The 16022-nt window shown below is 36.4% G+C and overlaps 1 protein-coding gene across 1 annotated transcript; it reads left to right on the plus strand.

Moving 5' to 3' along the window:
* Window positions 1-8730: 8730 nt before the first annotated feature.
* Window positions 8731-9711, plus strand: Or5m8 (olfactory receptor family 5 subfamily M member 8). The gene has a single exon (XM_026380446.2). The coding sequence runs from the start codon at window positions 8731-8733 to the stop codon at window positions 9709-9711; it is 981 nt and encodes a 326-aa protein (XP_026236231.2).
* The last annotated feature ends 6311 nt before the right edge of the window (window positions 9712-16022 follow it).

Below are 16022 nucleotides of genomic sequence, written 5' to 3' on the forward strand. Positions count from 1 at the left end.
ATATATACATGTCTGTCGCTCTTATTGGTTCTGTATATCTCTTATTGGTTCTGTGTCTCTCAATTAATGCCAATGATTTTGGAATAAAGGGAGCAGTTCTAGAGGAACAGAATTTTAAGAATGAGTTTCCTGAATAGTTCATGCCATTGTACTGTTTGTACAAACTGTCTGGTTTGGATTCTTCTAATCAACCACTTCTAAACTTCTAATCAATTCTTCTATCCAACCACTAAAGTGCAAGGAGGTAAGCTGCTCTGTACATCATGATCTTGAACTTTTGGGGAAAAAAGAGAATACAGTACCATTGAGTTTTTTCTCCAGATTTCACTTCACAACGTGGAGATAGCTTAAGATGAGCTCAGTACTTTGAGCTCAGGTCAAACCTAAGAGTTTTTATGTGTGCCTTTAAGGAGTGCATCCATTTCCATATTTATATAAATACTGAGTAGAATCTTACCAATTAGGGTGGGAATAAATTGTGGAAAGAACTTGATAAGCTGGGAACATTCATATTCTAAATTCCAATGAGTTTTCTTTGCCAGTAGAAGAGGGGTCCTACCCCTGATGATAGCAGCTACCCCATTCCCAGTAGAATTGATGTCACCATCTCCAACAGAAGCCTTCTTCTTAGCTACAGTGTCAATTGCCTATCTACCATCAGTGACAGTGGTATCCCCAACCCAATAGTAGCAGTTTCTCTCACCATTGTGATCTTGGTCTTTCTACATTTGTATGCAAAGGATTATTTTGTCATGCCTTTTCTGAGGAAAGAGCAGTCTCTTGCCAAATAAGAAAATGATGATCAGCCTCAAGACCCACTTTGCCACTCCTTTATGTTTCTGAATCTATAACTAGACTCAGGTCACAGAAAGCCCCTGAAGGTGAGGTTCATAGTGTGACACAAGAGGAGGTGTGTTATACCCAAAGAACTACATGTGTTTTCCAATTTATGTAATTTATACAAAAGTATAAGTCTATAGAACACACATGAAAATGGATCTTAAGGATGTGGGATAATGGAAGGGACAAAAAGTAGTATCAGAATGAATTTATTGATGTAGGCCTTCTAAGCATAGAAAGTGAATTTAATGTTGCAGTTGGAGAGTTAGGAAAAGTTGTGTTTTCTATTTCGTGACTAAAACAGCTGAAAATAACAGCATAGAGGAAGAAAAAAATCATTTTGGCCTATAGTTTCAGAAGTTGAGTCCATAGATGATTCACTTTATTGTTCTGGGTCCAAGGGGAGGCAAATCATCATGGTGGAAAGGCATGGCAGAGGTAAGTTGTTCAATTCACAGCAGCCCAGGAAACGGAGATGAGAGAGGGAGAAGATATATTTCAGACTGTGCTCTTTTTGACCTACCCTCCCAGCATGCTTTGCTTGTCTAGAATTACCACCTAGAAGTTCTTTCAAATTATCAACCCATCAGATCAATTAATCAACTGATAAACTTGTACCTTTCATAAACTGACCATTTCACCCCTACACATTCTATTGCCTAATGCAGGAACAGTTTTTTTAGCTCCAAACCATAACATTGCAACTTTTTTTTGATTGGTTGACTAAAATGTGGGTGAAAAATAACCCATTGTGTATGAATTGTAAATGCCTGATGTCCTTTTGCAGCAGGCCAGCTGCAGCAAAATAACCGGGGGGTGACAAATAACTTCTGTAGATTGATGCAGCAGGAATAGGAGCCGTTTATTGTAGGGCAACAGAGCTATTTATACATTTTGCACAGCTTATCTTAATTAGCATAAACTAGATACATCAATCAACCAATAAGGAATCTCCACACTTAATGGCTCGCTTTTGTTACTTCTCAAACTACTCCCTCTGACATTTTGCCAGGCACCATCCAGACTTGTTTACGAACTCTAACATTTCTCTGGCAAAATACCAGGTGTTATTTTTGACTTATTTACAGACCTTAACAATTCCCCCTTTTGTTTAATTTAAATAAAGACCATAGTGGTTTTTACAGAAACACCATAAATAACCTGCTACAAACAGAAAGTGAGGATACAAAATGTAACAATACCAAGCCACTTGATGGCTCCATGCAAGAAGCCCTTGGAAAAATTATACCAGCAATGACACTGTTAGCAAAGATATTGAGTTACAATTTGTTGTACATTACAGTTTGTTGTCTCAGTCCAGGTAAAGCAGTGTCTTAATAGATTAACTCACAGTCCCAGTAAATCACAGTCCAGGTCTGCAGGCAGCTAGCTTAAATCACAGTCCAGATAAGTTCTGCAGGCAGCTAGCTTAGATCACAGTCCAGGTAAGTTCTGCAGGCAGCTAGCTTGATCCGAAGTCTCATCTATCAGCCGAAATCTCCTCCGGTTTTCAGCAACACTGGAAATTCTTCCACCCTCGTTTTCACTGGCACTGGGATGAAGGCAGGAACGCCGGATGGCTAAAGAAAATCTTGTAGCATTCTACTAAGAAAACAACCTTCTGAACAATTTAGTACATTATCTCAAGGTTTTGTTACATTTGAAATAAGCCTTAATAGTGCTCATTACTCATTAGCTTCCAGGTGTGGGAGAACCATTGTAGCTTAGTTATTGGCATTGAAAATGACCAAAAATCAGGGACGCTGGTAGCATCTTCTGCAGGCTGTAGCATCCTGGGCAGCCCCAGATGGCCCCAGGGAGAGTCTGGGGAGTGTCCGGACTCAAACTGCTACTGGACACAGGGAGCAAGAGCCTGGGAGACTGTGCCTCCAGGTCAGGTCTAGATTTGGGCTCCCGGCAGTGGAAGAGCCGGCTGCCGCAGCTGCTTGGAAGGTACTTGCTGCACCATGACCTGCTTGCGCACATGGCAGCCGCTGCACAGATTCACGCATCCTCCGGTAACGAAAAGCATTTAGTAATAGCCTTTTGCTGCAACTTTTTTTCTGATAATCCTTTTTTTCCTGAACTTTCTTTTTCTTTTTCTTCTTGACTAGAGTTCTTGGGCTTTTATCAATACATGCCCTAATTATTCTTGGTTCCATTGGGGTGCCTCTTTCCCTTATCAATTTACTTTTCACCCTTCCATATTCTCATCATAAAGACAATACAATACACTGAGACAAAACAAGACACAAACATACTGTGTCAATCTTCTCCATTTTCTCGAAATGGCCATTTTTCCTCTCGCCCTATCTGCCTAGGGACGAGCAGATTGCTCCCGTCCTATCTATGGACGGGCAGCTTTTTTTCATCACTTACCCCCGAGTGTCCCGGGACTCCCCGTAACGGGCCACCATCTGCCGGGGTCCGGCTGCAGCAAAATAACCGGGGGGTGACGAATAACTTCTGTAGATTGATGCAGCAGGAATAGGAGCCGTTTATTGTAGGGCAACAGAGCTATTTATACATTTTGCACAGCTTATCCTAATTAGCATAAACTAGATACATCAATCAACCAATAAGGAATCTCCACACTTAATGGCTCGCTTTTGTTACTTCTCAAACCACTCCCTCTGACATTTTGCCAGGCACCATCCAGACTTGTTTAGGAACTCTAACATTTCTCTGGCAAAATACCAGGTGTTATTTTTGACTTATTTACAGACCTTAACATCCTTTGATTTATCATCAAAAAAGGAATTTTAGGTCTTAGTGAGATTGGAATGCTAGAATGGAGTTGCTATTTATGACCTGCTTATTGATACTGGGAGAGCTCAAAATACAAATTCTTCACCAATGCTTTGAGATGTAAACTCCTGTGTGGAGTCCCAGCATCCTTTAAGTGTTCCATGATTGATCTTCTTAAACTTTAGAGTGAGAAAAAAAGTCATTTAATTAGAAAACATCAGTGTAATAATAGCAAAACAATAGGATGTGGCAAGGGACAAAGTGACAGCAGGCAATATCCAAAGGCAGCCTGGGTGTGGTGACTGTAATGGGAAACAGCCAAAGCGGAAATCCTGATGTTCTGAACTATTCAGACCAATGGTGTTGGCCGTTTAGACATGGTGTTCCTAGAAAAAAAAAAAAAAAAAAAAAAAAACAACACAAGAGAGTCTCAATTTCTTACTTAATTTGTGAGGGCAGAAAACTTTTAGGTCTGTTGAATAAAGGACTAACTTGAATCTTAAAAAAACGATTCTCTTCCCTTTAATCAGTTTCCAGAGTTAAATCAGTTCACTGACAAAAACCCTTTGAATGAAGTGGAGGTTTCCACAGAGACCTATGATCCTTTTACTGGGTTACCATGTAATGGGAAAAGGAAATGATGAAATTTTGAGAGGGGGGATTTGGGTACTGGATCTCAACTAGCCCTAATTCCAGGAGACCTAAATATCACCATAGTCCTCTAGTTTAGAGCTTATGGAAGTCAGGTGACCAGTGGAGTTTCAGTATATATCCATCTTAGGGTGAACCCATCCTGCCCCCAACTTTGTAATGCAGAATTAGAACAGACATACTTAACAGCCAGCAGAATCTCCACATTAGTTTTCTGACTTGTGAAACTAGGGTAAAAGAAACAATTGAAATATTTTCTAAAATGTTTTGTATGCACATAAGGAAAAAATAATTCTCATTAAGACTTTCAGGATAATTCTCCCAGAAAAGGACACAACTGAGGTAAATCTCCTTCCCAGGCCATTTTTTATTCCTATCCAAGATTTCTAGCTCTCTGCTATCCCTGAGTAGAGTTTCACTAAGCTCTCAGGGTAAAACCACACGTTGTTATCTCCCAATCTCCTGCATACAGTCACTAGATATGGGTTTGGTTTTGAATTAGAAACAACCTAGGATCAACTATAGTACACACTCATATTTTGAAGATAAAGAGACTTGCTTGAAATTAAGGGAATAAACTACAAGAACAGAATTACTCAGTGGAACAAAAAACACTTTGGTTTTCTTGTTTCTCTCTCCTGCTGTAAGCTGTGATGAATGTATCATACGTTGGTTTCATGTGCCTTGAAAGCATAAGCATTTCTTATTCATTTTAGTGAATATTTAACCATAAAACCTGATAAATTAACAACAAGGAAAGACAACTTAATGATTAAAGATAGATTTGTAGTCATATCTGTTTTCTTTTCTCAGCCAGTTCACTTAATATCTTTTTCAAATTTGGAAAAAAATGATTAAATTCAATAAGAATTAAGTCCTTCAATATAGAAAGCTTTAAAATATTTATCTCAGATTTTTAATGTTTTCAATAACATTAGTCTTTAAAAATGCTGAATATATTGTTTATGAAAATTAATTACTTTATTAATCAGATATATTAAAAACACCTTACCATTAAGAAATTTCATAACTATCTATACAAGGTAGATCCTGGCCTAGGGAAATAATGAATTAAAGAAATTATCTTTATTGCTTTGTATTTTATATTTCTTCTATTACATTCATTTTCTTTTGGATTTTTCCTAAAGAAAAAAAAAACATGAAATAAGAAAAAAGAAAGCTAAAATATCCCACAACTGTTGATTTGAAATGAATGTTGCCTCTCTCCAATGATACTACATGGTGGGAAATGCTCAGATTATACTGGGGACCAAGTGAAATGGGTAACATTTTTCTTTGTTTTGTTTTTGAATGTAGCCCTTGCTGTTGAGTACTGGAGATAGTGAGGTACAACAGTGTTCAGTAATGCAGAACAAGTGATAAGTTAAGTTCATTACCAAGGGAGTTGGAGAAGACAGAAGAGATGCTTAAGTCATTCCTAACTCCCATGGTGAACATCCCTGAGCTATCTTCAGGGAACTTTTAATTGGTGGGATTGATGACTTCATTTTTTAAAGAAATTAAATGCAATAGGGAAAAGAAATCAACCTTATGAAAACAAGTAAATGTCCCTCACTTATCCTTGAAGGCCTTTTGGCTTTCTCTACATCTTTATAGGTAGAGGGCTACTTGCTCTGTTAGTAACTAGCCAAAGTGTCCTTATTTAAACGTGGATTCTAAACACTTACTTGATAGTAATGAGTGCTTGCTTAGAAAGAGTTAGATGACTGAAAAGAAAGGAGGAGTGTTTTTGATATTTGTGGTACCAATGCACAGAATCTGAAAATTTGTGCTTGAGATTAAACTGAAATTTCCTGTGATGGCTTTATGTACTTCTCATGATGTCAGATCTTCGCCTACATTATAACTTTTAAATGTCAAAGAAAATCCCTGCAATAAGAGTTTATGGTGAGAAAAACTACAGTTCATAAAAGTTAGGTGAGTTGTCTACAAATGTAGAGATAATATGCACTATAGTTGTGTTTTTTAAAGTCAAAACTGTCAACTTCCCAATAACTTTGAATTGATTTTCTGAGATAAATGTAAGTGCTGAGGTTGCTAAAAATGTTTTAGGACAAAATGATTTTCATGGCTATGGACAGCATCAAAATAGCTTAACAGAACTTTTGCAAGGAAGGGGAAGCATTTGTACATATATGAACATATATTTACATGTTTGATATATATGTGTGTGTGTATACAGATAATATATAAAATCCAGTAGAGTTTTCACATATGTACAAGGGCAAAGTAGACAGAAGAAGAGTGAGAGGGAGGGGGGATAAAGGAGAGAAGGGGGGGAGAGGGAGGGAGAGAGGGAGAAGTGGGGAGAGGTGTGTCTATCATCTTTGTAAAGATGATAGTTTCTATTATATGAAAAGCTTTTTCGGTTTGGAAAACAGCTAAATCTGCACATAAGGCTAAAATGGACTTATAGCTGAACTTGATATTAGAAGTGAGTAAAATGTGGAAGGCTTAGAATGATATGGTAAAAAAATAGAAAATTGTTAGAGTTGTTTCAGGAGAGAAATGTGGAGGTAAGAAATTGGAGAGGAAGAGAAACAAGAGAGGTATTATGAAGATGGAGATTCAATGTAATAAAATTGCCAGATAAAAAAATCTTCTGCAATGAGGAGAATGAAAGGAGTATACTGGTCTATTGTTTCAATTTCAATTATTTTATTTTATTGCAAATAATATCTATCTTTCCCATGTTTTCCATAAAGTTGCACTATTATGTGTCTGTGTATTTTTGAACTTTCCGTATTTCTAAATATCTTGAAATGGATGGAAAAGTTTCAGGCAATTTAAAAAGAGATTGACCTCAGTATTATTAAAGCATTATCATAACACTTTTTAAGGCATGCTATACTCCTTTGGCATAATAACTGAGGGACTAATTAGATTCAAACTAATAATGATCACTTCATATCATTACCATAGAGGCAGTCAGCCTTTGAGTAATCTTGAGTGCTGATCCTAAGGTGTTCGTGTTGTTTGGATAGGAGTTTCAATTTTTGTGGACCAAAATGAAATAATAGTCATTGAAAGAAGTTAGAAATGTATTTTTCCTTTATACAAAATTCTGAGCTAGTATGTCACTTCAGTTCCCCCAAGAGTTTAGAAGCTCCAACCTACTCAATCTTGTTTTTCTGCCCTTTGTAAAGATTTGTTTTCAGCCATATGATCCAGGATGGCTTGGCAAGATGTCTCCATCACATCCAGGGAAGCAGAAACCGGGAAAGTGGACAAGCCTATCTCATACAGGGGTAGATAAAATTTGCACACTCTCTCTCATCACTTTCTCTTGCCCAGAATCTTCCCTTTGACTATAGCAAATCTAGTTTAGAATAAGAAAAGAAAAAGGAAATTATTGCCATTTTTGTTATTGCTGCTGCTGTTATTATTCTTTGTTGCTTTGCTTTCTTTCCTTTTCCCTTCCGCCCTCCCTCCCTCCCTCCCTCCCTCCTTTTCTTCCTTCCTTTCTCCCTTCTCTCTCTCTCTCTCTCTCTCTCTCTCTCTCTCTCTCTCTCTCTCTCTCTCTCTCTTTCTCTCTTTCTAGAGCTTTCCTAGAGGAACCTGCTTGGCTCTGAGGAGCAAACTTGATTATGGCTATTGGGGAAGAGCTGGCTTCCAGCTGCAACTCTGTCAAACCCTGGTGGATCCTTGCTTTGCTAGTCTATTTCAGTTCTCAGGACTACAGACTAATAGGCAGAACTAAGTTTTTCTGTTCCCTTATTCAGGTCTGATACTCAGAAAGATTTCTAAAGTTTATTGAATTAAATGGGAGAATGTTAGAAGACATTCCAAAGCTTTTCTTTAGTATACGTAATTGTATGATTTTTCAAGTGTTTCTATTTCTTCCATGTTTTCCCCTCAAGGTAGTAGGTAATCATTCTAAAATAAGACATGCTGATTTTTTTTTTTTTTTGGTATCTTACAAGGAATGAACTAAGATTATCTTTATCACTGGGTACCCTTTTTAAAAGAACCTAAGAGATTTTATTTGGCATGGTATAGAGGAAATAAATGTTATTAAGAAAAAAGAACTTCTGGTAGAATTTTCTCTTTCTAGTTAAGTAATCTGGAAAATTCACTGAGATAAGGGATGTGTATTCATTTGTTTATTCACACTGAGTGGTAAAATCTGAAAACTGAAAGGTAGACACAGTAAAAATGGATATAGTTAAGAAGAATAGTTCCACACTTAGAACATTAATAGACAAAGAGAAATTAGAGACTAATTAGAAGAGAAAAAGACCTGAAATCAAAGTGATTGGTATCTACTAGCCAGGATTTTTACCAATGTTTAATTTCATTCTGTTTTAATTAAACCACCCATTCTAGTGTCTCCTGAGACAAAACAAAGTCATAGAAAAATTAAAACATGTAGAAAAGGAAAACAAAGCAAGTTCTAAGACTCAGGGGCAATGGCACTCTTTAAAAGAACTTCTGGTACTGATCTAAATTTCTCATTTCTCACTGAAGGGAATGACGAGAAGAAACTTGACCTCAGTGACTGAGTTCATTCTCCTGGGACTCACCAGCCGCTTGGAATTGCAGATTCTCTTCTTCGTGCTGTTTCTGGCCGTTTACGTGGTCACAGTGGCAGGGAACTTGGGCATGATTGTACTGATCCGGGTCAATGTCCGGCTCCACACGCCCATGTACTTCTTCCTGAGTCACTTATCCCTGGTGGATCTGTGCTTCTCTTCCAATGTGACGCCAAAGATGCTGGAAATTTTTCTTTCGGAGAAGAAAACCATTTCCTATCCTGCTTGTCTGGTACAATGCTACTTTTTTATTGCCTTGGTTCACGTTGAGATCTATATCCTGGCTGTGATGGCCTTTGATCGGTACATGGCCATCTGCAACCCTCTGCTTTATGGCAGCAAAATGTCCAAGAAGGTGTGCCTGGCCCTAGTCCTGGTGCCTTATGTGTACGGAGCACTCACAGGCCTGATGGAGACTATGTGGACCTACCAGCTGTCCTTCTGTGGCCCCAACGAAATCGATCACTTCTACTGTGCTGACCCCCCACTGATTGAGCTGGCCTGTTCAGACACCTACAACAAAGAAACATCAATGTGTGTTGTGGCTGGGTGCAATCTTTCCTTTTCTCTGCTCATCATTATTTTTTCCTACCTTTATATTTTTCCTGCTATCCTGAGAATTGGCTCCACAGAAGGCAAGCACAAAGCTTTCTCCACCTGTGGTTCCCATCTGACAGCTGTCATCATATTCTATGCGACACTTTTTTTCATGTACCTCAGACCCCCTTCCAAGGAGTCTGTGGAACAGGGAAAAATGGTGGCTGTGTTTTACACCACAATAATCCCCATGTTGAATCCCATGATTTACAGCCTTAGAAATAAAGAGGTGAAAGAAGCATTAGCCAAAGAGCTGTCAAAGAGAAAAAACATTTTCCTAAAGAAAAATTCACATTTCTTTTTTTCTCAAAGATTTTTCTAGATTTTTCTTTTCTTAAGTCACAGGACAGAATTGATGGCAAAGTTTGATGGCAAAAATTGTATGTATAATTGTGTGTATATACATACACACACATATACATATATGATACATGAATGGAGAACACTGCAGTGTTTCAAACTTCAATTCTTTTCTAAAATAAAAACACAAGGAATAAAGTTTGATTACACATTTTACCTACTTGTATTTGCCATTCATCTTGCACCAGTTATTTCAAGTTCCCTGCCTTTGAGCACAGGACAGCTTTGTGACTCTAGCCCTGCTGGTTAACTAGGATCACGTGGCTATTTCTGGAAAATGATTTAGATTAGAATTCACATGTCACCTCTCACTTGAGTGTGTGTTTGTGAGCACACTTTGCAGATGGTCTTTTCTTCTGCTCCATGGTGAGCTGCAAAATTTAAGACAGTGGCTGAGCAGTCCGAAGACAGGAACAAATTCTCAGTCAGCTCATAATGGAAATGTAGAATGCTGGTGGTTAACACCAGCATAGAATATTCTACTTTGCTGCATGCAATATTACTTAGATAAAATTGTAACACATTGAAGTGTATATCATGAAAATTTAGAGGTTTAAAAAATTACATCTGAGATATGTTTTTATTTCTTTTATTTTTTTGTGATTTTATATAAATGTGTATTTAGTTCAAATTACATTTTTTTTAAATAAGCAGTAAATAGTCATGTGTATAGTTTTAAATATCAAATCATATTACATGGTTTATCAAAATTCCTGTTTCAATTATATCCTATTCTTTGTTCCATATACATAACAGCTTTTTGTCATTTCCTTTGGGAATTAGCCCATCTTTAGTTATGTACTTGTTTTTTTTTTTTTTTTTTTTTGAAACCAGAGTTTGAACCCAAGGGTGCTGAACTGCTAAGCACTATTTTCAGTCTTTTTTTTTTCCCCCCTTTTTTTAAAGACAGGATCTCACTACATTGCTTATGGCCTCGCTAAATTGCTGAGGCTAGCTTTGAAGTTATAATCATCCTGCCTCAGCCTGCTGAGATGCTAGGATTACAGGTATGCACCACTGAACCCAGCTGATTTGTTGGCATTTTTGAAAATGAGGTGAAGTATTAGCATTTTTGCAATAATCCTGTATACCTGCCTCATATCTACCACATCTCTTTCTTTATCTTTATGATAGAGTCATATTGGAATTTAGTTTAGGTCAGTATTTATTGCTAAAATTACTATGGATATGTCATTAGTAACATCTGAAAATAATCCAGTTAATACTATAAATATTAGCATGATTAATACTAGTGCTTGTCATTCATATTATGAATAATACTCTGATTGTCATTCTCTTCCTGCACAACTTGATTTTTATAGAGTTAAAAATTGTGTCTCATTTTGCTTTTCCTTTGGTACCTTACCCCTAACTTCTAATAAACTATGATGCTCTCCCTGTAAATTCAAATGAAATGGGTACTCTATATAATTTCCACACTTCTCCACAGAAGTTCTCTTTGTTCCTGTGAAGATTCTGCTGTTTGCATAGCTGTTAACAAGGAGATAGTTTTTCCTATTATAGGTTTTTCAATCATTTGATCCATGTAGATTATAGGGAAATTTCATGCAAATTGGAAATCAGGAATAAACAAGACACACATAAAAATATATTTATTACATTTTAGAAAATGGAAGCCAATCAGATACCTAAATAAATCAACACTAAAACATTTCCAGCAGGACACTCACTTCAGTGCAAGCAAGTTACTTTCTATGAATCTTATCTTCCCCCCATTTTATTTACCATCATAGTATGTGGGATTCCAGTGCAAACTCAAGAAAATTACAACATTCCCTGAGGATACTGGCAAATGGTCAAGATGGCTAATGTTATTTCAGTGAAAAGCAACTGTTCACCTTAATTTTCTTACTTAGTTTCTCCACTGGTTGGTGTTATCCCTTAAAGAGTCCTAGCAACAAAGGCAAAACACAACCATAATCTGTGCAGAGGAGAGGACTTGTTTTCATGGACTATTATCATAACAGGGTGCTTCTTAAATGCAAAACAATTTGGTGTAAAGAAGTTCACACCCAAGAATGAAGAAAGAGTTATAATTAGTGTACTTGTCTAATCTGAGCATCACATTATACAAACTTCTAAAAATTATATGTAGCAGTCTCACTTTTGGGAGGTCTTAGGTTAAATTCTTCCAAGGGTAAGAGAAGCAGAAGGTGGCAGAGGGGTTGTGTTAGCTATTCTAAGTACCAAGTCTGATGTTTCTCCTTTGTCTAGCCTTGTCTTATAAAAGTTTATGGAGTGGATAAAGGCAACAGTCTATATGTGATAATGATCACCATTTTGTTATACTGATACAAATCAATAGTAGGTTCCATTAATTTAATAAGTAAGTTTTTGGGTTGAAAACAATTTTGTAAGGAGAGGTACAATTTATCAATATGTTATTGTTATGGAAAACTACAATGTAAATTCCATTTTCAACACAAGGATTCTACAGTGAAGTTCTTATGCACCACATTTGCAAAGGACTGTCAATAAATTTTTAAATTATACTTGTTAAGCACGTCAACTTTTCTCTTTTAAGTGGGTAGAATCTGGAAACATGATAATAAAATAGCTATTTACATGCCAATTTGCAAAAATAACTATATCTTTTATCAGTAACATTTACTTACTAGATAATTAATTTTCTATAGAGTTTTAAAAAGAACAAAACTATTGAAGGAAATCAAACTATTTCTCATTAAACTATTTAGCATTGTTGCATTAAAGATATTGAAAATGCAGAAGGGTTTCTCAGTTTTTCTCATTTGCCCAAATGACAGAATAGAGATTTCACACAAATGAAATGCCTTTATTACCCGATCTTCACTAACTGGACATAGCTACTTATCTGTTCCAAGATTGTACCTGAAGATAGGACAGAAGAATCTGTGACTATATTTTCTCTTCCTTTTAACTTCCTGCCTTTTGGAATCCTGTGACTATTCTCCTTTATTTGTGCTAAGATTTATGGCAGAGTTATTCAGATTTCTGTTACTGTAACAAACACCTGAGATCAACTTATAAAGTAAAAAAAAAAAAAATTCTTTCTACTGAGAGTTTTAGAGGTTCCAGTCCATGTTTGGGGTTGCATCTGGGCCTGCCCAGCACATCATGACAGAGTGTGTGATGGAACCAAATAGTTTCCCTCATGGAAAAAAAATGAAAGAAAGAAAGAGAAAGGGACAGGGGTCCCAATACCCATTCAAGATCATTCCCTGGAGGACTGGAATCTCCCTCTCCAGGCTCATTCTCTTAAAATTCCCACCAACTTCAAATTGTACCATGGCCAAGGCACAAAGTCAAGGACTTTTAGGGGATATTTTCCCAAACTATAGGAAAGGCTTTTGGTTCAGATACTATTTAAACAAGACCTCCTTAGCTACTGTTTTTGAATGAGTTATTTTCTAGCTTGTTTTCTCTGGCCATGAAAGTCTGTTCCACTATGAACTCATGGGTGGAGGTAAAGTTATATTGTTCTTCTCTTCATTATCAATGTTAATTTAGGAATTAAGATGGGTTTTAAAGAAGTATATTGATTATTTTGGACAAGTAGATGCCCATTAACGGTTCATCACTGACATGTGTATGGGAAATGTATCCTCTGTTAGTCTCTCATGTTTAACTAGATCTTTCATACTGAAAAAAAGAAAAAAAAACTAATTTCTTCACCCATACAATGAATGTTTTTGTGTATTCCTATTGTAAGCTAGAGGTTATTTCAAATATATGTTGTGTCAGACATTTATCAAGGTGATAAGCAACTTAGTGAGACCCTCTGTCTCAAAACAAATCAAAATAAGTAAATAAATAAAAGGACTACAGATGTAGCTCAGGGGTAAAACATCTTGGGTTCAATCTCCAGCACCCACTAGCCAAAAAAAGTAATGTATCCAATACTGATATTATTATTATATGGGAAAGCAAGATGCTCCCCAAATAAATGCTTCACAATTTTCCAAGATTCAGAGAAAACATTTTTAAAATAGGGAGAAAGCAAAATCTCAAGTTTTTATAGACCTTATCTTTTAAAAATCTAGTTCTGCTGAGAGCTATTTTGCCCTTGAGATTAATTTTCACTAATGATGATGCGATATGTTGCATTTAATTGCCGCCTTGAGTTTCTGTCAATATTCTCCAGTGAGAAAGCCCCACAGTGGGAAACTCAATCTTTATAAACTCTTCTGAATTCTCTACTAATGCTGGGAAATGGGATGTTTCCAAGAAGATTTCTTCTTCACACACAGGTGGGTTCATGCTCAAGGAGGGTCTCTGTGTTTTTATAATGTCAGCAACAAATCTTTCTGCTGTCCTTGTATTTCAGAATTGAAAGAGAATACCCTTGGATGGTTTTAGGAAGTGAGATTGGAGAGATTTTGCTAGGATAGTCAGTGGAAGTCTGCTGTGAATGGGTTTGATGCCCCAGTTTAAGAAGTGCAATTCATCTTGACAGAATGGACAGCATCTTACCTAAATGAAGAAGAGGTATCTATTTCTTACAGTGTCACTCAGTGGTGACCACAAGTTGTATTTCTGTTACTATACCAAAGACATTTTCTTGTTACTAAAAGGTAGAGAGAAAATAAAGAGAAAGGGAAAGGTGGATTTATCAAAATAGGAGAAAGAGAGACTACATGAAGGGAACTCAGGAGGAGAGAGAGGAAAGAATCATGGAATAAATCTGATCTAACTTTTCTATGTGTGGATATGAACATATCACAGTGAATCTCATCATCATGTATGTCAACAAAAAAAAATAACCCACTAAAAAGTTTTAAAGGTAAATAGCAGAAAGATTAGTAGAGTACAATGAAGGGAACAAGGAGGAAAGAAGAAAAGTGAAAAAGGGGAATACTAGGGACTGAGTCGGAATAAATTATATTCCAAGCCTTAATAATTCATTTTGAATCCTAATGTTATGCATAACTAAAAAGAACCAATAAAAATAAAAATAATTCTGGAGAAACTGGTGGAACAGGTGTTCAAATACAGTCATCATTATGAATCAAAAAAGGAAGTGAATATGAATGATAAAATATTGATAAGAAAATACAAAAAAATGTTGTTTTAAATGTTCCTGTCTCTGTCTCATACATAGAGAGTCAATGAATTAACCTATTATGTATTTAGGAATACGGGCACAGTACCAGAAATATGTTCTCAAAGCCTGTTACTCATGAAGAAGCCTTCTTGTCCAAAAGATGTTAATAAATAATCCCATGCTGGTAGAGATGACCAGATTCTTTCTCTCTTCTATATGTTAGGTGGTTGTGGATTAATAGCGAGACTCTATGAAAAGACAAGATAGGTCTGCATTCCATTTTGTATAGTTATCTGCTGTGTTACAAACAGAACTCTGAAGTAGTCTGTAAGAACTGGCAATTATAATGAACTCTGACCCTTCCCTGAGTGACCACCTCTCTGGATTTGTCTAGCCCCACTGGTTTTTCCAAGATGCAAAACTTTCATTTTTAAGCATGGAAATTCTGGATAATCTAGGTGGTAGTTCTTTAGTATCCATATATCCTACCAAAGACTGAGCTATAGAGGATATAGGTGGATTTCTTTAGGATGTAAAAAATTTGTGCTTCTTCTATTTTCCTGTGTAAATTTACCATTAAACAGATGCTAAAATTTGAGATCTTCTTGGAGCTGAAGACATCTCATCTGGCCTGACTTACTGATACACTCAGCATTTAAGTGCTTGAAACAAATATGATTTTTTTAACAAATTCTGCGCAACTATATTCACCTTAAGTGAAAAAGGAGTAGGTAAAAATGTCCCTATAAATATATAAGGTTTACTAATCATTGAATAAATAAATGAAGCTGTAAAAAAAATTGCTCCTGTGGAGTGCATGAATAGAGTAGACTGAGGATATACACAGGCTTTTCACCTAAATGTGCGGCAATTATCTTAAAGCAGGTAAAGAAAAGGATGTGGCTCCCCCTGCAGTATAAAGGCTGTGTTAGAGAGTTACCCCTCAGTTTCTCTTATAAGATCACAGTTAAAGGAATGACATCTCTTTGTCCTTGGTGTTGTCGTAGTTGCATGATTCAACTTACCTTTTAATTGTTAGAAATAGGGAAATTGAGCCTCATCTGAAAAAGACTGTTAAAAGAGTCAATACTAGAATATACAATTTATGATTTTCATTAGTGTGTCCTTTCCTGTCAAATTATCTTAGTCAATCCTCATAATAACACACCAAGGTATACTCTGATTATCTCCATGTACCCATGAAGACACTGTATCAAAGGATATAAATT

The sequence above is a fragment of the Urocitellus parryii genome, chromosome 4, assembly GCF_045843805.1.
Source record: "Urocitellus parryii isolate mUroPar1 chromosome 4, mUroPar1.hap1, whole genome shotgun sequence".
In the NCBI taxonomy this organism is placed as follows: domain Eukaryota; kingdom Metazoa; phylum Chordata; class Mammalia; order Rodentia; family Sciuridae; genus Urocitellus; species Urocitellus parryii.

What these genes read in the sequence shown, in the direction of transcription:
- Or5m8 (XM_026380446.2), top strand. Translation starts at nt 8,731, where the DNA reads ATGACGAGAAGAAACTTGACCTCAGTGACTGAGTTCATTCTCCTGGGA.